This window comes from Vulpes lagopus, chromosome 17 (assembly GCF_018345385.1).
Source record: "Vulpes lagopus strain Blue_001 chromosome 17, ASM1834538v1, whole genome shotgun sequence".
NCBI classification, from domain to species: domain Eukaryota; kingdom Metazoa; phylum Chordata; class Mammalia; order Carnivora; family Canidae; genus Vulpes; species Vulpes lagopus.
The window spans coordinates 42,788,632-42,811,589 of NC_054840.1; the positions used below are offsets into that span (position 1 = coordinate 42,788,632).

Genomic DNA, 22,958 nt, shown 5'->3' on the forward strand with positions numbered 1-22,958 from the left:
ATTAAGTCAAAATGCACACCACACAGGCAGTGCATGGCATGGACTCTGTACTGAGGTGGGGGAAAGCATGAGCTCAACAGGTTGGCTGTGAAGGTAAGAGAGCAAAGAAACATTCATGTTAGAAAGCTCACAAGGCAGTGAACTGAGCCAGGTGCCACACATGTGTTCCTCACTTAAGCCTCACAGCCACTCACAGGTCGCTCCAGGCCCTGGCACCAATTTACAGCACTCAGTCAAGGTCCATCGTGTCTCTTCAGTGGCATCCCATAGCTTACAGAACCAAGTAGCAAGCTTTCATCACGACATCACCTCTCCACCACCTGCCCTTCTGTGTCTCCAGCTCATCACTGCAGTTCCTGTGGCCCAATCCTTTATCTACCGACTTTCTACCCATCCTTCAAAATCAGCTCAAGCCCTACCACTCCCGTGAAGATGTCCATGGCACCCTGGCAATTGTTATTCGTGCCTCTATTACAGGACTCTTCATTTTCCCTGTATACCAGACCCTTGATATTTGAGATTGATACAAAGCATTATGTAACCCCTGCATTTGCACAAATCATTAGAGCACAGATAGTATAATCACCCTTAAAAACGCATGTGCAAGATAGGCAGATGACAAAGATGAGAGTGGCTGGCTATACTTACTCCCTCAGTCCAGCTAACACCTTCATAGACATGACTCACATTCATGCCCTGGCAAAATTATACCTGACAATAAGCCAAAAGACATTAAACACTAAATCTGAGCATATTATACCATTTATTAGACTATCAAATGATCTGCTTTTACAAGATTACAGTTCCTCAAGAAAAGGAGATGTGTATAACACAATTACCTCGGTATCTCTGAGGGTCACACAGATAAGTAAGAGGTTTTGAAAAAAAGAATGAAATGTGAATGAGAAGAATCCAAAGGAAACTGGATTTGTTTGCTAATGTTGCTTAATTGCTCATTCTTTGTTATATTCGTTAAACTAATGATGTTGCTTAATCACTCATTATTATATTCATTAAAATACCATTGATTTGATAAGAAAGCTCTGATCTAAATGATTGTTTCAAGAGCACCTATTTAAAAATGGCACTGGGAAAAAAATGAAAAAGACAGCCCTGGAAACACAGTATGCCTGTTTCTAGATTGGCATCTCCAGTGATTTAAATGAAAACCAACAGTGGTCAAACAAGGAAGTAACTCAGTGAAACTGGATTCATTTTGGTTTTATAGGGAATGTAGAATGGGCAGGGAGGAAATTAATTTTTGCCACTGGAAAAATCTGATTTTATATTAAAAAAAAAAAACCTAGTTAGAATATTGTAGCATTACCTTGGTTTTTCCTCGCTTGGTGTGTTTGTGTTTTATCAACTGAAAAAATGTAACTTAGAAGGAGTTCCTATTATTATGACAAAAAACATTTATTCACTGACTACGTGTCTTTAAAATGGTACCTGGAATTCACAGGTATTTGGATACTTTTCCCAGATACTCTTTGAATCTGGAGTTCCCAGTAAAACCAGACTGGCTTTGTGTGTTCTCAGTTGTTTAAGTCTGAGATCTTATCTAGTTTGTACAAATAGCCAACCTAGAGCTGGGACTCTAATTTTAGAAATATTTTTACAGCATGCATATAATATCTACAAGCCATGATGTAATGTAATGATGAGCTAGAGTGTGAGTTTAGGGCTGGGAAGACCTGCACATGAATCTCTTTTCTTGATCTTCTTTCTTGGGCAAATCACTTCTCTTCCCGGAGCCTCCCATTTCTTGTCAAATAGGGACAGTAATCAGAGTTCACTTTCTCTTTTGTAACCCTTGGCGATGGGTGTGTTGAGGGGTTAAGGGTTTTTCAAACTTCAGGAAGATGACAGAGTGCATATGCTGTGTGATACAGGACACTCTAGTGGGGCCTGGGCCGTCGGCCACACTCTAAAGGAAAACATGGAGCTTTCTGCAGCCAAATGCACAAGGACTCTACACTATACTAAGGGAGTCAGATCTTCTTGCCAATGAATTTTGGGGACCAAGTTTTGAAAAAAATATTTAGAATTTCAGAGCTGTTTCAGCTTTCTTGTGGATAAGAGATTATGGACCTGTGTATGTTGCCGTCCCAAGCATAGCATGGAGTAATCTTTCAATAGATGATGCTGCCTGCAGTGACGTGATACGTGATGACGTTAGAAGGCTATTCCAGGCAGTTTTGAAGGAAAAATGTCTTCACATAGGTCTTCAAATAGTCTATTGTTGAGACCCAGGTTTGTGAGAATTCATTTCCTCTGATGGAGGTATAGTATTTATTCACAAATTCTTAAAGAAGCCATTACTAGAAACAGTGAGTGTTAGATTGTAGGGGTTTGTCACTGATTACACAGTTCATACAAGATGGCCAGAGCTCTCTCACGTGAGTCGGGGGAAAGACACCACCAGCTGGTTTCCACCGCCTTTAACTGAGAGTTTGTAGTGTTTACTGTTTGTTGTAACATAGTCACTTCATCAGAGATTGTTTGCCCAGGAGCCCCCAGCTGTTTGCAAACAATAACAGCTCTTTCCTTCCAGGCCTCATTGTGTCACCTGCATGGCACCTGAGCCAGCTCAAGAGGCAGGTAGACCAGAGGTTAAAAGAATGTACCCTCTGACCAGATTTTCTAGGTCTTTGTCCTCAGTATGGCTCTTCCACATGGAAGTTGAGGGGCCTTGGTCCTGTGTGTTCATCTGTGAAGTGGGAATATGCTGTGCCTCCCCTATCCCAGCTCATTGTGAGGATGGATGGCTCAGGGAACACATAGCCCAGGTTAGTACTTGGTGCAACAGCAGGTTCTCAGACAACAGTAGGATTATTAGGTAAGAAATGAGCATAATCATACTTGGCATCCTCATGATCTATTTTGTAATTGCAAATAGGGAGTTAAGCTAAACAATATGTGAGGTTTCCTGCACATCTGACTTAGATGCTGAGATGGTGTCTGTGCTGTGCCACCAACAGGTGGTTTGCTTTGGAGTGACTTGTTCTTGGGGCTGTTGCTGTGTCCAGACATTAGGGGGCACTGATTTACAGAGGAAGGAACTCTCACATCCTCTGCACGGAGAGAGAGGTGGCATTGGGCCCCACCGCTTGGCTCTTCTGCCCAGGAACCAGGTGGCCTTTTGTCTTTTACCCCCAGTTGGCAGCAGAGCAGCAAATCCTGTGCTAGCCTTGTTTCTGGGGTTGAGGGGCCACAAGACAAATGACAGCTACTGGCTACAGCTGAGGTTGGGGAAGCCACTGGCTGGGTTAGGTTGATGAAGCCTCTCATTTGCAAGCATTTTTATGTTTTAAATGGAAAAGGTTCTCCAGGGGTGTGCCCCGCAGCTCACGGGCGAGGTACAGGGTCCACCCCCCCTCCCCCCCACAAGCTGTCTTTGAAATGCTCTTTGGACACCTACATTGATTCAGGATTCCTTGGCAATCTGGGAAGTGTTCACAGACTTGTAAAAGAAGCAAAAGCCTCATGGGGAATTTGGTTTTGAATATGAGCTGGATTTTATAATTGTCTACCACTGTTTTTTTTTTTTATTTTAAAGCACTTGGAGTTTGTACATTTTCTTTGAATTAAATTTGAATTTGAATTTAAAAATGTACATTTTTTTAAAGCACTTTGGAGTTTGTACATTTTCTTTGAATTAATTTCACGGTTGCTAGAAATTTATTCTCACTTGGTATTTACAATTCTATCCAAAGGAACCACTAATAAAAGAAAAATTGTAACTCTGAGTTGTTGGCTCATAATAGCTTTAATTTCCAACGTATGCTTTTTTTTTTTTTTAAGATTTATTTATTTATTCATTCAGAGAGAGAGAGAGAGAGGCAGGCAGAGACACAGGCAGAGGGAGAAGCAGGCCCCATGCAGGGAGCCCGATGTGGGACTGGATCCTGGGTCTCCAGAATCACACCCTGGGTTGCAGGCGGCGCTAAACCACTGCGCCACCGGGGCTGCCCTCAACGTATGCTTCTTGACTTTTTCTTAGGCTTAAAAACCAAATTTTTATTATTTTAAAAATAGTGTATTTTGTTTCCTCAGCCCTTTCTACCAAATAATGTTTGTTCACCTTTTACTTTTTGAAATTGTGTCCTTATTTCAAGTCTGTTTTGAATTAACAGTGATTACTAGGTTTGCTGCTTACCAATTTTTCCTTTAACAGTAAAGTTGAGGAAATACAGAATACATTATAGTTAAAAAGAAAAGCCACTTAGCTATTCATAGAGATCTGATAGGCAGGTAGACTGTAGCATAGAGTCTTTTCAGGTTCTTTTGAAGTGTAAAATGGTTGATCTTTGTCTCCTGTGTGGTATTGGCCTCACGCCCAGAGGCACGTTCCATTTAACTTTATCCATCTTTTGAGGTTGCAACTTCTTGAGGTTGTCAGTGGACATTTCTTAGGAGTGGAACAGGATCTATGTTTTATAATATGAATTAGGAGACTCATGTAAACAACTCAGCAGCTTTATGTGTGCCTTGACGTCTGGCATGAATGTAGCACTATTTACTAATGGTAGTGAAAACACATTTCCCACCCCACCCCCCATCTCAAGAAAGGGAATAATATACTAAGCACATTAATTAAAAAGCAATAAATGGGGCACCTGACTGGCTCAGTCAGAGGAACCTGTGATTCTTGATCCTGCGGTCATGAGTTTGAGCTCCACATTGGGTGTAGAGAGTACTTAAGAAAATTAAACTGAAAAGCAATGGATAATTATAGCTTGTGACACCAAAGAGCTCAAAATTAGATAGAAGTCTGGCACAGGCTATGATTTATGGATGGGGACGGTACACACATTGTATATCCATCACGCTGGTATTAACGGGTTTAGCATAGATCTCATAACTGTCACAATCACTGAGCACCTAGGAAGGTGCAGTCCAGGAGGGATGAAGAACTCGTCCAGGAATACGCAGCTAGACCCTGGGTATATAGCAGGGGCTAGGGATGGAGGGTGGACACGAGAGCCTTCAGGAGGACTGGGAGTGAAATGACTCATGGATTGGTGGTGTTGGCAAAGGAGGTTCAGAAATAAGTTATAGTAATAAGGTGGATGTGTGACTCTGGTTGAGCACCTGCTGCAAGGCTTAATCTCTGTGCCCCTGCCCCTCCCGAACTTCTGCTAATTCTGCAGGGTCTGTAAGAGGACCACCAGCAATTTATTCAGGTTTGCAAGCTATTTCATTTACATGTACTACTAAACCGTCTGCAGAAAGGGTCCTTGGTCAGACCTTTAGCTTCTAAAGGTCACTGGTTTGGAGCAATGGATGACAAGTCTAGCTGTCCCTGGACAACTGGCTCTTAACAGCTGCCTCTTTTTCTTTTTCTTCTTCTTTTCTTTTTCTTCTTCTCTTTCTCTTTTTTCTTTTTTTCTTCTCTTTCTCCTTTTTTTCTTTTTTTGTTTTTTTTCTTTTCTTTTTCTCTTTCTTTCTCTTCTTCTTTCTCTTTCTCTTTCTCTTTCTCTCTCTCTCTCTCTCTTTCTCTTTCTTTTTCTCTTTCTCTCTCTCTTTTTCTTTTACCACAGCTGATCTGTCTCTAGTGCAGGTAACAATGGGCAAGGGATCCTTTTCATAGCAATGAATCCCAAGTTAAGGCTCCTTTAATTTTGCCATTAGTGGACTGCTGTGAGGAGTCTGCTTCCAGGTTTTCCTCTAGACCCTTGTCCTGCCTGGCTGTCCCTGCTATAGTGCCCTAGTTGGTTCTTCCCTCCGAGATTGTTTCAATCCATATGCAGGGTTACCATAGTTACTAAATGCTAAACATGAGAGGTGGCCTTCAGCAGTACATTAACAAATGTATTCAAATATTTAAATACTTTGTACCTAAAGTTTTAGTTTTTAGAGAAAGATATCACTGACTTTTTTGCTGGTTATATTTTCCCCATCAGAAAGAGGCAAAGTGTACATTTGATGGTCGTGTAAACATTTTGCTGGATATTTTCGTTTTTTTGTGGTTTCTCAAGTATAAGAGCCAGTGAACTATTTGGTATCAACTCTGAACTTAGAAACAATAGACCACACTGACTAGCTTTTACTCCCTTTTTTTATGTGGTGGATGTCAACTTATGAGAACTTTTAAGTAATTAAATTCATAGAATGTTTAGCTTTCACAACAGCATCATAGTTTGCAGAATAAATTACCCTCAAAGACCAGGACAGAGGCATTTAAATGTTTTGTTTTCTTAGGTTTTATTTATGTTTTCAGCTTGTTCTAAAGAGGAGACAAAAGCATTAACTCTTAGTTAAACTGGAATTGCTTGAGTTGTGAAGTTTTGAGCTTTATAAAAATGTTGAGTTAATGGGTTGTCTATGGCTTGGTAACCACTATCTTATCCAAAACCCACTCAGTTTTGGATGCTCTGTTGTGCATAAAGTGAGGTGAGACTTAATCATTATTGCAGGTAATGTTTATACAGAGACAGACTTAACACTTTTCCAGTACGAGCTCTTGAAATGCACGCTGGGGAGGCTGATCAGATGTGTAGACTAGTGTCCAGTTGCTTCCAGTTTTTTTCTTTCCTTCTTGTTTGTTACAGTTTTGACAACAAAATGTATCAGTGGGCAGCCCTAGCCTTTCAACAAGGAAGAACAATGTTTTTATGACACATAAACCTATATTTTATTGTAGGTGCTGGACTGGATTGAGAACCATGGAGAAGCATTTCTGAGCAAACATACAGGTGTGGGGAAATCTCTTCACCGGGCCAGAGCTTTGCAGAAACGTCATGAAGATTTTGAAGAAGTAGCACAGGTAAAACCGTGGCTTTCACTATTTTCTCCCATCAATACCCATGTGGTTGGTTTTGAATTAATTTTAACCACATCTGAGATAAGTGATCCTTGGCTAGATGTGTTTAAAGGTGATTCAGAGGAGGTAATGCTCAGATTTGAGAGTGAGGTTGTCCTTGCTTGCACAGACAGATGATTTCTTCTGTTGGCTGTGTCATAAAATAAGGTGTTCTTGATACAAAAAAAAAAAAAAAAAAAAAAATGCCCTGGATGTTTTGCCTTATTTCCTATACCCATGTCTGTTGACTAATTTGTGAGATTTCAACTTATAATCAGACAATAATGGTTCTTCTTGCATTTCTGTAATGATGGGCCAGCCTTTCTTGTCCCTTTCTAGTTCTTTTAAATGTGTGTGCTTAGAAACAGGATGCAGGGTGCATAGTGTGTTCAGGGCATGGGATTTGTGGAGTTGGTGCATTGGCTATAATGCTCACTAGCTGTGTCATTTGGAAAAGTCTTGTCATTTCTAAGATTAACTTTCTTTTCTGGAAAGTAGGCACAGTAAATTCTTGTAGAGAGGAACTCAGGTAAGTATGTGGCAGCATCATGTAAAGCACCCATGTAATGACCAGACCAGGTCATTTCTAAACATATTATTTGGTAAATGTGCTTTTTGTTTTGTGTTTTGAAAGAAAGTGGAGTGAAGCAGGGAGAAATTACAGTAATACAGCGTTGTGTGTGCAAGTATCTATTCCATAGTATGTGGAAATTTTAAGGAAGGTAGGGGAAAAGTTACTTTAAAAACAAGTTGTCTGGTTAGGATGCATCCAAATACATTATGGTAAAACCTGAGGACCATCAAAAGACAAAGTCCTAAAAACAAGAAGAGAAATGACAAAACAACCCATGAGAAGGCCTATTAGAAAGACAGCTGACTTCTTGGGGCACTGGAGTGGTGCAGTCAGTTGAGCATCAGACTCTTGGTTTCAGCTCAGGTCCTGATCTTGGGTCATGAGGTCGACCCCCATGTCGGGCTATGCGCTCAGTGGTGAGTCTGCTTGGGACTCACTCTCTCCCTCTGCCCTTCCCCGCCTCTCTCTCTCTCTCTCTCAAATAAAAAAATAAACATTTAGGGATGAAAAAAAAAAAGCCCACTTTTCACCAGGAACCAAATTCTGGAAGCTGGTAGAGTAATCTGAAGGTAAATTACCTCGAACCTGGAATTGCAGCTCCAGCTGAACTGTTGTTCAGTGATGAGGATAAAATGTAGTTCGAGACAGAGTTTACTACTCAGATACTTACCAGAAGAACTAAAGCATGTAGTTTATTTTTTTAAAAGATTTCAGAGAAAGAGAAAGTGCACGTGCATGCGAGTGGGGGAAGGGGCAGAGGGAGAAGAATCCCAAGCAGACTCCCTACTAAGCGTGGAGCCCTACAGGGCTCAGGCTTGTGACCCTGAGATCATGGCCCTTGCTGAAAACAAGAGTAGGACACTCCACTGACTGCACCAGGTGCCCCAAAGCAAGAAGTAAGAAGAACGGAAGCCCCCACTGTAATATGAATGCTGCAAGCACAGTGACATGTTTTGTTTTTTTTTTTTTTTTTTTTTTGCTTCTCTATCACTGACACCTAGAACAGTGCCTGGCATATTTAAGTGATGAGCTGATATTTATCATTTGATAAACTAATTCATTTGAATTAGTTAATAAAAAGGCAAGTATGAGAAGAAAGGACTGGGATCAAGAAAGAGCACAGAAATTGGTAAATATATCTGTAAATTCAAGGATTAACCATTTAAACCATAGGCAGTGGATTTGGAGGTAAAAACAGGATGACACTAAAGTCCATGGGAGATGGAAGTGAGTTCTGAGGAGGAGGTATGCTTACCTGACACTTGTAAACTCAAGTGCACCTTAACACTTTAGAGTGACCACTTACAGTCTAGGGATAGAAGTGTCACTTCCTTGTAAGCATAGCAGGAAAAGAAATACAGAAATCTGGGCAAGTAAGAATTCGTGGAATTGTTAGTAGAAGCAAGAGAAACAAGGGAAACAAAAATAATGACAGATATCACAGAATAAGGTGTAGTAACTTGCTTATAAGTATCAGTAATTACAGTAAATGCAAAATAGATTTTACTGGTGAAGAGACTAAAGATTCTCTGATTATCTCTTAAAAATCATGCTATAACTTTCAGAGGGCACAATTAAAACATAAATACCCAGGAAGGGTGAAACTATATGGCTTACTAGATTAAGATCCACCAGGCAGATATTAACAAAAATAAAACTGATTTAGGAATATTAACATTAAGCAAATAAGCTGGAGAATATAAAACATTAGAAATCAAGAGGTTCTTCCCTTATAAAAGGGGGAGTGTCAGTACATATCCACCAATGTGGTTCTTATCTGTAAGTCAACATAGGCAGGACTAAACTGTAGGTGCATGTGGTGGGTTTTGCACAACAGAGGGTTCCAGTGCACACAGGTTTGGGAAATCGAATCTGGGACAGAGTTAGGGAATGACAAAACAGCCTGCACTTAAGTCTTATTCAGTCTTATTCAGTGAAAATGTCTTCTCTACATGTCTTCATTACATGTCTTCACATACAAAGGAAAACTCACAATCCTGGACTTTCTGGTTTCTTGATCTCAAGGAGCAGGAAAAGATTGTGTGTTCAGCAGCCTTATCCCAAGCAGGATGCATCTTTGGAGCATTTTTCTTGCCTGTGTGTTATGTATGGTGTCCCTACTTCATGCCTGTTGGAAAATAATTTTGTCTTTCTTTCATAGAAACAATGTGAAAAAGGTGCTCTTATCTCACCTTCAGTTTTTCCATGTGATAAGCTACTGCTGTGGCCGATGCGGTTTGGGGATGGATATGAAATTTGTGTCATATGAGCAAAGACTTCAGGCTCCAAATAAAGTAGGAGGCAGAGCTGCAAACAGTCAGGCTCTGGAGATAGAGGTTGCCCCCTCAAGTAGCATGGTCAGCCATGACATAGGCTGGGCTGCCCTCACCCCTTCCCATGCCTTCCTGAGCTTGCTCCAATAGGGAGGAGAATGGTCTACTGAGTGTCCTCATGTGTCCAGCACCCCATCAGCCTGTCTCCCTCTAGTTCCTATGGTTCCTTCCCTTCTGAATTAAGGAAATCTCTTTTATGGCTAATGCCTTATCTTTTCATGGTAATCTTATTTTCTCTGGTCTAAGCCAGCCATCAAAGCTGTCAACACAGGTTCCCAGAGGGTAGCAAGAGTGGGAAGACTTTCTTTGCAGGAAACATTTCTGCTTACAGGTTTCTAGGGCAACCTGTGGGTTAACGCAGCACCCTGATCTGTGGTCTGCTCTTCACCCCTGGTTCAGAGAAAGGCAGATGCTTGTTTGCTCCTGCCTCTACCTATCCAGCTGAGTCCCAGTCCTTTCTTACCTCTGTTTTTTGACTCTAGGATTCTCTAAGGGGTGCTCAGCCCTTTTCCCCTTATACCCAAAGTGCTTAACCCCAGATCTGAGCTGTGCATCAAAAGAAGCCTTGAATACAAACACTTTGTTCACTTTGCAAACATCTGCACCCACTTTCCCTCTCTCTGGTTTTCGGATACCAGCCATGTGTCAGGCATTCTGATGGGCCCTGGGAGGGTAGACGACACAGGATGGGCAGGCAGTAGGCCAGACCGAGTCCTTCTGAGTAAGCATAGCCATCTGTTAGAGGGCTTTCCCTGGCAGTTGTTGATGTCTCAGCAAAGGCCTGCGGTTAGTAAAATTCCCCTTGGTGACAGGAAGATCTTAGAAGCCGTCATGGGGGGCATCAGACCACAAGTGGCCTGTGAGGCTGGAGGCTACCAAGCTCCGCCCCAAATGTGGCCACACCCCCACATGTGTCTCCACCCCCTGGCCCTCCCTTGGTCCTCCAGTTATGACCTCTATTCCTGGCATCTTCAGTTTCTCCCTCTCTTAGTTCTTTTCTTTCCATCCCTATGTATTTATAGGCCTTCCCCTCTCTTGAAGAATGTCATCTGATTCTTCTGTTTCTGAGCTACCTGTTGGCTGCAGAAGGCTGTTGTGCCACATAAAGTGCCTCTCATGGCCCGCTGCCTCCCGCAGTACAGCTTTCCTCGTCTCCGGTCACTTAGCACACAGCAGGCGTGCCACACCTGCCATGGCTCAGAGGAGGTGTTCAGCAGTCTGTTGTAGTTGACCGTGGACTGTCATCTGGCCAATTCCATAATCCCCTCATTGTGGAGTGAAAATCTCTGATCTTTCCTGTCCACAAATATGTAGTGACCACCTATTAGGTGCTAGGCTCCAAGGAGTTGGTAGGGGAGCTCTCGCGTGGCAACCTGTGTGCATGGAGACATTACAGATGCAGAGAATGCCCCATGAACCACTTCAAGCTCGTTCTAGACGCGCTTAGCTCTGCCTCAGAGTACACCACCAGGTTGCGAAGGTAGATGGACCCCCTGTGGGAGGAAGACTAGCCACAAATACAGTGATGGGAGGGTGCATAAGACCTGAAGACATAGGGTGGACTTCTCCTGGGCCCTCTGCCTCGTTTCTAAAGGTTGTGTTTCACTCATATTTTACACTTGATGTTAGCCAGAAGGCTGAGCAGCACCGTTTTACTTGTATGTTAAGTCAGAAGAGGTCTTGGCCATAAGACAGCTCCATAAGGAGTCTGGCTTTATTAAGAACTTGTGCAGCACCTTTGGTCTGGACAAATGGCCCTGGTATTGATGCAAGATTGCGCCTCCTGTTTGTACCTTCCTTTGTGGGAGTGTTTTGGCTCTTGGAAAGGAACACAGCCTCCCTGTAGCTTCAGCACAGGTGAATGAGGCAGTGACCTTCCCCACCTTTTCCCTGTCCTTGACTGCTGTCTGTCAAAATGAATCACAATAGGAGTGCTTATGGCAGAGATCTAAGTTTCTATTTTAAATTTATGTTATTTTTTGGACAGGATGGCCTTTGGAGACCTCTTTAAGTATGGGAGCAGAGGTACATAAGAGCCTTGTTCCATTTTCTGAAACATATTCAGAAAAGTAAAACACATTTGGGGGTTGAGGGAGAAGAAAATTGCTTTTCGCCGTTCTTTAAAGTTGGTTAGTTTGTTTCTTAGGGTTTTGATTTGAAGGGTCCTTTCTAAAATCAGTTCTAAATTTGAGATCTAGAATTAGCAATTTATTTGATATACTTTTCTTATAGTCTCTTCAAAACAATGAGTTGTGGCATATGATGAAGTAACAGATACAAGAAGGAAGTGGTGAAAGTCTTATGGTTGAATTCATTTAAAATGTACTAAATATAGATTTATTATGTAGAACAATTATGGTGTTCTGGGAAGGAGGAACCTGAGAACAAGTCGGGTTAACTTTGGTGTGAGCCAGTTGGGCAGCCTGGCTTAGCTTCTGCAGGATGCGAGACTTCATTGTAGGAGCCGCTGGTGTGGGGCTTTATCTCCAGCGCTGCTGTAGCCACATCAGGAAGCACTCGGATCAGTTTTGCATGCAGTTTTGCAGAGCTGAGAACCTCTTCTCTACTAATCTGAAGACCTAACCCTACTTTATTTTGTACAGTGATTGTGAGTAGCTATTTCCTATTGCATGAGCAGGTGCTGGTGAATCTATAGGGTGTGGCATTGGCAACCGTGTTGCATTTTCACGCAGGGGCTTTAGAGAAGAAATTCGTGCTTTCCCCTTGAAGCTTTCTGCACACAACTGTTGGAAAGGGAGATGCTCTTTGATGGCATTTTCTCTTTTACCTTATAAATAGATATTCAAGTTAACATTCCTTTTTAGATTTTAAAAAACTATGATTACAGTAGCTGGTAAAAGTAAAGCCCAGAAAACTGTGGTTCAAGGAAGAAGCCATTTCGAGAGCACAGATTTCTTGAATGTGATTAGTAAATCTGTGGCATAGCATCTTCCCATGGGCAGGTATCCTGTGAGTGCTTAGACTGCCTTCTTTTCTGTCTGCCTATTCTCTGAGATTCAAATCACCTTCTAAAGATGTGACTTATTGTGACAGTCTTCTCCATGAAGCCGTTTCTGTCAACAGCTTTTTATATGTGCCATGCAATTATCTTGTCTTCCAGGATAAAGAAGGGTGGCATTTAGGAAAGCAGGAGACTTTCCATTGGGGCAAGATTTGCAGAAGATAATCAGGCCTTTTCTCCGGTTCCCTGGTCCCTACCAAACTCATTGTCTTCTTTTATGAATACTCTCTGTGCAGCATGTGAACATACAGAATGCTTCCATATTTTTAGCGTGCCCTAAATTTCTGATTTGCCACAGTTAATAGATCCTTGCTTCTATACCACAGGCTGCCATTTCACAATAGGTTCATTATTTTGATACAAGGTGTGGTGTTTTGTCTTTGTACATAAATTAGTAGTGGACAATTTTGGCCTGATGTTTACTATCAAAGATTTCCTTTAGGTTGACGTGTGCTTACAAGATATCAAATTGCTCTTATTATAGACACTTCTTAAATTTACTAATGCCTTCACTGCTTTTCTTTTTTCTTTTTTTCTTTTTTTTTTTTTTCTTCACTGCTTTTCTGATTATGGGCAAGTTCCTCCTTCTCCGCAAGTCTCAGTGTCTCTAGCTATAAAATGATACCTAACGCCTGCCTTCCCCAGGAAGCTGTGATGACACCATGTAGACAATTGCCTGGCTCCCAGCGGGTGCTCATATGCAGACTCCCTGCCTGGAACCTTCCCCTCTTCTCCTTCCCCAGGATTATTTCTTTGGTAAAATGCTAACGCACACAGATAGCAGTCAGTAGTCCCTATTCCACTGTACTGAGATATGTGTTGTACAGACTTTTTCACTTCTGTTCTTAGTGTTGTGAGTTTTATCATGTTGTAGCGTATTTCAGCTCTGTCTCACCTGTGTGTGTTTTAGGGAGTGGGGTGACAGGCTTGTGTCCTGTGCTTTCCCTTTGTGGATGAAAAGATGATCACTGGGAACTTGTGGGCCTTTTAAATGATTCAGGACACTTGTTTGTTTTGTTTTTTCCATCAAGGATTTTATTTATTTATTTGAAATATTGAGAGAGCATGAGCAGTGGTGGGGGCAGGGGAAGCAGCAGAGGGAGAAGCAGACTCCCCGCTGAGCAGGGAGCCTGACTTGAGGGTCATCCCAGGACCCTGGGATCATGACCTGAGCCAAAGGCAGATCTTTAACTGACTGAGCCACCCAGGCGCCCCAGGATGCTAGGGATTTTAATACAGATTGTAGATGTACTGGCCCATCATTCTTTTTTTGTTACACTAGTATAAAATACCTTGAAAGTTTCCTATATGCAGACTTCCAGTCTGTTGTTTTTTTAAACAAAACAAATAGAAGTAATCATTCCTTGAAATACTTGGTTCTTCTCCTCTCCTGTATTTTCTGAGATCAAGAAAACCCATCTTTTCCCCTTGATTCTATCTAAATATAGCCTTTGACCATCTTCTGTTGGTCCCAGACCCTAGCAGCTAAGAATCTGTAGAGAAAGGAAGGTTTGATCTGCCCTGCAGTATTTCCTGAGTCCTAGCACTTATGCAACTTTAATTTACTTCTCCAGAAAGGAGGAAACCACCCCACCCCCACTCTGGTCCTAGTCCAGCCCTTCTAGTGTCTCCTTTAATCTTCCTCACAGGAATTTGGGCCCACCTCTCAGAGGAGGAACTGGGCCAAAGAGAGATGTCTTTGGGGGATAGGGTGGCAGGCCAGCTGAAGGCAGAAGTCTGCTTTCTTCAGGCTCTGAAACAGTTTCTTGACACCACCTCCCCTTGAGTAGAAATTTAAGGACTACATTTCCCCTTGCAAGAGGAACCCTGGCCTGGACATTTGCGGTTTGAACAATCCCAGCTCTCCTGACTGACTCGAGCAAGTCACTTCCCCTTTGCGCCTTCTTTCCCCACCATCCTTGTGATAGGGCTATTGCTGGGCACAGGCCAGGGACTCCAAAAGCTACTGCTTTTATGACCAGTATGCTTACTAGCACATGGAAATCTATTATCTTCTGTGGCAGAAGGATTCGCGATGGGCTCTGTTTACAGAAACACTGCATGCTGACCCTGGCTCCACCAGCCCGGCCTTGGGGCACAGGGAAAGCCTGAGAATTGTCATGTGGACTCATTTTCTCCAAGTATAAAATGAGCAATGGGGCTAAGTATATGTTGTTTAGTGTCTCTGAAAATTAAAAAAAATGCACTTGTCATTTGGAATGATTATTGTCTCAGCCTTATCTGTTGATAAAGAGGTAGAAAAGCTTTCAGAAACAAAATGTTTAGTGCTGGGAGGCAGTGTAACCTATCGATCCACTAATCAAATATGAGAGGTAAGCGACTTTATGGCTGTGGTGACAATAAGAAAGAAGGATCTAGCTCTTAAGAAAATGTGTGTGCGCAGCATAAAGTGTGATGCTCTGTTAGCTTCTTTTAGCACCGAGGCACCATCGTGCTCCCCAGAGATACAGAGCATGCTTCCACGGGGAGGCTCTGTAGGGTTGGGAAGGCCAGGTCTCCATAAAGCCATCACCCCCAGAAGAGTCACCCCAAATTGAGCCTCTGAGAGTCAGAGATCCTTTGTAGGCAAAGTATGCAGAACCTTCATGGCCAGAGCCTGATGCTAATAGCTGAGCTTCACGAGAGCTTTCTCTGTGCCTGTGGGGGCTTTACCGAGGGGCCCAGAAGCCAGCCTCATTGGAGGGAAGGTCTAGATGAGATAATTGTGGGAATGCCCAAGGATTATCCACGGGTAAAAGTTGTTTATTGTTTTTTGTTCTTTATTAGTCCGCTATATGTATGTGTATTATATACACACACACATATAGCTGACCCTTGAACAACATGGGGATTAGGGAGACTGACTGACCTCCCTTCCCTGCCCCCATGCAGTGGAAAGTCCACATATGATTTTTTTTAAAGATTTTTTTTTTTAAAGATTTTTAAATTGATCTCTACACCCAACCTGCAGCTCAGACCCAAAACCACAAGATCAAGAGTCTCATGTTCTACCAATTGAGCCAGCTAGGAGTTTCAGAAATCCGTGTTGAACTTTTAACTCCCCCCAAAGCTTATCTAATAGCCTACTGGAAGCCTTACTGATCACATAAATAGCCAATTAACGTATTCCGTGTGTGTGTGTGTGTGTGTGTGTGTGTGTGTGTGTGTGTGTGTGTATAAAATGTACTGTATTCTTATAGTAGAGTAAGCTAGAGAAAAAATATTAATAAAATCATAAGGAAAGTATATTTGCAATACTATAATCATCAAAAAATCCACATATATATGGACTCTACAGTTACAATATGTTCAAGGGTCAACTGTATAAGCATATACACTTTTTAAAAAAGATTTGTCCGTTCATTAGAGACAGAGAGCCAGTGCAAGTTGCGGTGGGGGTGGGGGGAGGCAGAGGGAGGAGAGAAATCCTCAAGTAGACTTCCTGCTGAGCCCAGGACCCTGAGATCATGACCTCAGCCCACATCAAGAGTTGGCCACCTAACTAACTGAGCCACCACCCAGGCGCCCCTGAACACATACACTTTTCAACTTTATTTTTTATTTTATTTTTTATTTTTTTTTTTTAATTTTATTTATTTATGATAGTCATACAGAGAGAAAGAGAGAGAGGCAGAGACACAGGCAGAGGGAGAAGCAGGCTCCATGCGCCGGGAGCCTGATGTGGGATTCGATCCCGGGTCTCCAGGATCGCGCCCTGGGCCAAAGGCAGGCGCCAAACCGCTGCGCCACCCAGGGATCCCTCAACTTTATTTTTTAGATGAGTTTTTAGATTTACAGAAAAATTGTTAAGATGATACTGAGAGTTCCCATAGCTCGCCCCCAGCTCCCCCTGCAATTATTGTTAGGGTGTGTTAGCTGATACTGATGTATTTTTATTGGTGTTGATAGCATCCTAATTGTTTCCCTCATCAGGACACTTCTCATTCGTACTTCACTCCCCCGTCATTTGTCCATAATGCGGTGATGCTCTCCAGCCTGCAGCTCAGAGGTGGTGTACCAAGTCAGTGATGTGACTGGTATTGGAACTCGGGCCCAGCATCTGGAATCTCCGAGTGGTTTGATACCTGTGTGTGGAGGGCTCCTTGGTGTCCCCGTCCTCCCTGGTAGGTTGTCAGGCTGTGCCTAGACGATGTGGAGGTCCGGAGTTGCACAGGATGAAGAGTGGACGTTTGTGTCAAACGTACTTCTGTTGCCACAAAGCTCTTCTGAAGTGGGCCAATTCTCTGTCTCTGGTCCGTGCAGGAATTGTGATAACTTAGCTTTCAAATATGTCCCATCGAGTATACGGACAGCTCTTTAACTGTGCTGTTAAGTCCTGCAGTCAGATTGGAAACTGCACTTCCAGATCATTTCAGGTAATTGTTCCCAAAGACTGTAAAATGTACATGTGTGCATTTTCCATGTCTGGCCATAGTTAGAATATTTCAAGCGATTGTTTGACATCTCTTCACTCGTTTCAAAAAGACTTCTGAAAGATCCTATGTTAATAGTGCAGAATACCAAGAAGGAAAGTCCCCTGGAGATGGTTTTTGAGGTTGGCAAGGAGACCATCGTGTGGACCAGTGCCTGAAAGCCCGTGTGCAGGAGCCCCTGGAGCTGAGCGATCTGGGGGGTTGTCAAAGGCACAGGCTCTGCATTCAGACCTGGGTGAGTCCCTCCTCTGAGCATCCATGCCTCCGTTTCCTCACCTGTGGAAGGGGCTGTGGTTAGGATTAGACCCAAGGCCCAGGCAGTGCTCATGGCTGTGGCACACAGAGAGCAGGGTGATGATAAAACCATAGACAGACTCTTTGTTGGTTTTTATTGACACTTTCAATCCCCTGCAGATACTGTACCCCCACTTATAGGGAGCTGGGGGATGGACTGCCTCTGCCCCGTGCTGATGCCTGGGCTGCCCACTGCTGCTAATGTGCATCATGTTCATCCTCACTGAGGCCATCTCGTGCCTATCATGCTGTATTTACACTTGTTTAGAAGTTGGTGTTTTGTTTTATTTTTTTTAAACTTGCAGGCAAGTTGGAAGTACAGCACAAAGAAATCTGACCTCTCCCCTGAGCCACTGACTTTAGCACGTGTTTCCTACCAGGACAGGGCATTCTGCTGCATGCTCATGATGCTGCTACGTGATCAGGAAATGAACACGGCAGCAGGCTTACCTGCTAGCCCTCGGACCCCAGTGCTCAGTCACCTGTGGCACTGGCTTGTCCTGCCTCCAGGGTCCTGGAGTCTGTAGCACCTCCTTGGTTGTTCCTCAGCTTTGGTGACCTGACACTTGGGAAGATGGCAGCAAGCCTGTTATTTTGGAGAACGCTCCTCACTCTGGGTTTGTCTGACGTTTCATCATGAACAAATTCGGTTACACGTACATCTTTGCTCTGGCATAGTAAGGGTGTGTGTTGCTATTTCTGTCTTGTATCTTCCCCCCCGCCCCGATCACCTGATCTTAATTCGTCCTGTTACCTGTGGTATCACTTTGATCTCTGGGTTAAAGTGGTTTCTGCCAGATTTCTTCATTGTATGATGAGTCTCCTCCTTCGTTTTGTAATTAGTAAGCACTTCATGGGGAGCTACTTTGAAATTCTATAAAGAGCCCATTCCTCATCCAATTTTATGTATTACGTCTGTATGGACTCGAGGTTTCCACGAGTTGTATCTGGTGGGTTATATTCTGTTACCATCATTGTTTGCTCTTACTTTGTCCTGATTTGGCCATGGGAGCCTCTTCAAGCTGCCTTCTGTGTCCTGACCTACCCATGTTGTTCTTACTTTGGATACACTAAGGTGTTTCAGACTCCATCCCCCTACTCCTGGACTCAGCTGTATCTCCAGGAGCCCTGGTGCCTGCAAGAGGAGAAGGCTGATTTTACAGGTGGAAATCTGGGTGCTAAGCATGGTTTATTGCTGTGGGACCGCTGCTGCTCCTGGATCTTCGCAGGGGACAGAGGGAGAGAGGATGTGTGAGTGCGTGTATACAAACACGCATATTCATTCGTCTGTGAAAACCACATATTCATACCCATACCTCTCATTTGAGCCCAGTGCCATAGGGTTAGCTCAGCTCTTCTCCTTTTCCGTATTTGTAAGTCGCTTCTCTGAAGTGAGGACCCTGTGTCTTATTATCCTTAACCTGTTGGCTTAGTAGATGAATGTCCCTGGTTGTGACCAGTCTGCCCAGTGGGAAGCTGCCCACTCAGGGGTACCCTGGTCCTTCCTCAGCCTCAGGTGCTCAGCGGGGACACCGCCCCACACTCTGGGCCACTCCTGAGGCACCCACCCTGCTCAGCTCGAGGGCTGCCATGCTGGAGAAGGATGAAGGACTCAACCTGATTCTCAGAGGGCCCGCTCTGCGGCCTTCCCAGAAGGCCTTCCCCCTGTTCCCACACTGCACCGAAGCCCTGCCTCCTGTCTCAGCTGCCCTGGGCCCTGCCGGCCAGCTCTCTCTCCCGCAGTTCCATGAACAGTCAGGTCTCCAGCAGACATCTTGATTCGTGGAATCCATTTGCAGCCTTTCATGTATCATGAATTAAAATGGAGTAATTTTCAAAGTATTTTTTTAAAGATTTATTTATTTATTTATTCATAGAAATGCAGGGAGAGAGAGGCAGAGACACAGGCAGAAGGGGAAGCAGGCTCCATGCAGGGAGCCCGACGTGGGACTCAACCCAGGGTCTCCAGGATCACGCCCTGGGCTGCAGGCAGCGCTAAACCGCTGCGCCACCGGGGCTGCCCTTTCAAAGTATTTTTGACACCTATTTACACATTGCTTTCAGCTACTTTATATAAACCATTATGATTATTTTTCTTTATCTCAAAAAAATATGTGCTCTTAAGTAGAAAAAAGATAAGCACAGAATTACCAATAAGTAGAAACATGGTAAGAAGATAGTAGCTTGTATTTGCAACCTAACCTTTCCACTTACACTTGGGGAATTATAAAATCGTACATCATACTGAGAGACAAAATTGGAACTTTGCACTCAGTCACAAAACTGGAAGAGAAAGTGAAGTGGGCATTTGTGTTCTGTGCTGTCTTCTGGACATGGAGCAGCAAGGAACTGAAGGCCCTCTATGAGTCATGGGACAGCCAGAAGCTGCCTACAGATACCCCACCACTGCTGTAGATGGAAGGGCTTTGCCAGAGGGCTCAGAGTTTAACCGTCTAGAGCAGTAATGGGAAAAGCTGCTGATTTGAGCTCCTAGAATTATCTCTTCCCATCATTTTTTTTTCCTATTGGATTTACCGAAATGATCAGGAATGTCCCAAACTGACTCAGTTGCAGTCTGTCTGTTATGATGACCAGCTGGGGTTTTTAAAAAAAATTCACCTCTGTTTCTCTGGATTTTCTCTCATGCAGAACACATATACCAACGCAGATAAATTACTAGAAGCAGCAGAACAGCTGGCTCAGACCGGGGAATGTGACCCAGAAGAGATTTATCAGGCTGCGCATCAGCTTGAAGACCGGATACAAGATTTTGTTCGGCGCGTAGAGCAGCGCAAGATCCTGCTGGACATGTCAGTGTCGTTTCATAGCCACGTCAAGGAGGTAAGGTGTCAGGATGCACAAAGGAGCCTGGGTCTGAGAGGCTCTGAGAACCCCTTGGGGAGAGTGTGGCCTGCTTGTGGTGTGAGAAAGCAGACCAGGCCTGTTTGCACTGAGCAGCTTGGTGTGGACGGGGCCGTGCTGGGCTTCTTGCTGGTCTTCCTAGTCTCCAGCATCACAAGTATAGGTGTGCCTCTGCCGGGGGTGGTGGAAGCCAGTGTGTCTGCAGTGGTGGATCCGAGAGGGCTGGGCTGGCTAAGGAGGGGTGTGGGGCTGTAGGTGAGTGGGGAAATGTAGGGCCAAAGGGGCTGCTTTTACCTTGGAGAGAGGCTGGAGCATGTCCACTTCAGCCTCAGTAAACAGCCTGCATGTACATTGTGGTCGGAGCTGGGTTTCCTTTCTGTGTTAGTCTGTCATGTGGCCAACATCATGGTTGACTTCTGATTTTATCAGACTGTGTAATTGCTTGCAGATTCCAATCAAAGTGAATTTTATATAATATTAAGTTTAAATGTACTAAAGCCAACGTAGCCATAGTAATATTAATGCTGATGTTGTAGGTATGCCCTTGTTAATACACTGGCCTCATTGTAGAGATAATGTTATTTGGTATATGGAAAATAGGTTGGTACTAATTGTACTTTGTATATGTATTGTTCTTAGTAGAATTCCTATAAAATTACAATTAAACTCTTGGAGCTTATGAGGAAAAGAAAGACTTATAAATTTAGTAAGTGTTTCAACTTTTACTGTATCTTCTAAGGAAAAAATTCTACTTCATGGCTCTTTATAAATTTGAAATGAGGAGCCCTTCCAGATAATTTGGAATTGAACATGTGAAAGCTTATAGGCCACAGGCTAGGAAGGATCTAGAAAGAGTAAAGCTGCTGGAGAGAAACACGGGAGGGGCATCAGAGATTTGGAACCAATAGACGTGTTCACGGGGAAAGAACTTCACTGCCAATTCTAGGATCTTGGGCAGTCAGTCAGTCCTCAACCACGCCATTTTGTAACTTAAGCTTGGGTCTGGGAAAACCACACTTCCCTCTTATTCTGAAACTCCATGAGCCCATGTGCCAGCTGGAGCCCCCATGGCCTTGTGCTTCACCTCACCCAGGCTGGCGGTAGGCACTGCCGTCTGCTGAATAGCCCTTTCTGAGAGAGCTGGAACTTTGTGAGCCTGGGACTGCCATCAGAATAGAACCCAACACCACTAGCTGCTTTGTCTGCTTTTAATAATGCCATCACTGAAAAAGACTTTGCAACATTTACAAAGAAACTGTTTTTTTTCTGGAGATACATGGTCATTGTGAGGAGACCTACAAATGCTACACTTGTCCACAGCAGTTTCTAGTTACTGGGGTAGCCGGCTCTGAATTCACTCAGCTCCACTCAAGCAGTAACCACCAACTAGTCTCCCTGCCTCTGGCAGCTCTGCCTCCAGCCTCCTGCTGCACTGCTGCCAGAAATAGAAATTTGACCAGGTTGTAGCCTTGGTTTTGAACCCTCAATTAATCTCTGAACATGTGGGGCACCGGCCTGAAAGCTCGCAGCAGCCTCATGGCCTGGTCTCTACTTTTCCTCTAGCCCCTCACACTCAGGACAGTGTCCCCAAACCTGTGGCACTCTGACACCCCTGAAACTTGGACAAACTGCTCCCCTTCATTTCCCTGGCACTTTACATGCACCTCTTATAGCACTTGTCTGAGTTGCAGTACAGTTGGGCATTTCTTTCTTTCTCCTCAGTATTGATATGTTAGCTTCTCATTATCTTATGCATTTGAACACCCAAGCTGAGGGGGAGAAGATGGTCTGTTTGAAAAAAGCAGATGACACCTTTGCTCACTAAGCTGGGCAGACAGGCAGGCAGCAGCAAGGAGCTTGGAGGGAAGCACAGGGTGTGGCAGCTGGGGTGGGGGCTGCCGTGGCCTGGGCTGGCCTGTGCTGTTGGAGAGGGGTCTGGAGCCATGTGGTGGCCATCTGATACTCATCTCTGTGACATGCCTAGAAATAATCTTCAGGATTTGTAAAGATTAAGCTTAAGCTTGCTTTTAGGACAGAGAGGACCTTTTATATGAAGCAGTACTTATGGTTTATGTCACCTTTTCAACTTCGTTATGGTTTTCAAAAAGCAGACACTCAAGGAAGTTAGTTTTACAAAAGCTGTCCCCCCAGAGACTCAGTTGGTGTTCATTGGTTATTACAACATTGGTAGCATTTTTAAGAAAAAAAAAAAAAAAACTTAGAATATAAATGTTCTAGTTAGCCAACGGTGGGGCCTGTCTTGTCACCAGACTTGGAAATGGATTTAAAAGTGAAAACACTTTTGTTTCCATTGACTAACACTATGGGAACCACCAGAATTTATGATGTGGATAGACTAAGGAGACCTTAAAACTGGTTTAAAGGTGGTTCAGGAGTTTTCAGCACATTCATTATTCCGTTTGTCTATGAGAAACTTTCACAGTGGCAGAGAAACTGGCACGTTTTTCCTGACTTGTTTCTTCAGTGTGTGTCCCTACAGTGACCCGAGGCCAGGGAAGGATGCCTCTGGTGGCTAGTTGCAGGGGGCCCTGGCAGGCCGGGGCAGCTGGGTGTGCAGACACCGGGAAGCCGGCCACATACAGGCTCTGAGTGCCACCTGATTCTTCCCTGCGAT

General features: G+C 43.8%; 1 protein-coding gene across 2 annotated transcripts in view; it reads left to right on the forward strand.

Moving 5' to 3' along the window:
• Window positions 1-22,958, forward strand: part of TRIO (trio Rho guanine nucleotide exchange factor) — a 356,231-nt gene that overhangs the window by 170,127 nt on the left and 163,146 nt on the right. For both annotated transcript variants that reach the window (XM_041731545.1, XM_041731546.1), the window contains exons 10-11: window positions 6,647-6,769; window positions 20,111-20,302. In XM_041731545.1, coding sequence (XP_041587479.1) covers window positions 6,647-6,769; window positions 20,111-20,302 — 315 coding nt within the window. The remainder of the gene's footprint in view (window positions 1-6,646; window positions 6,770-20,110; window positions 20,303-22,958) is intronic.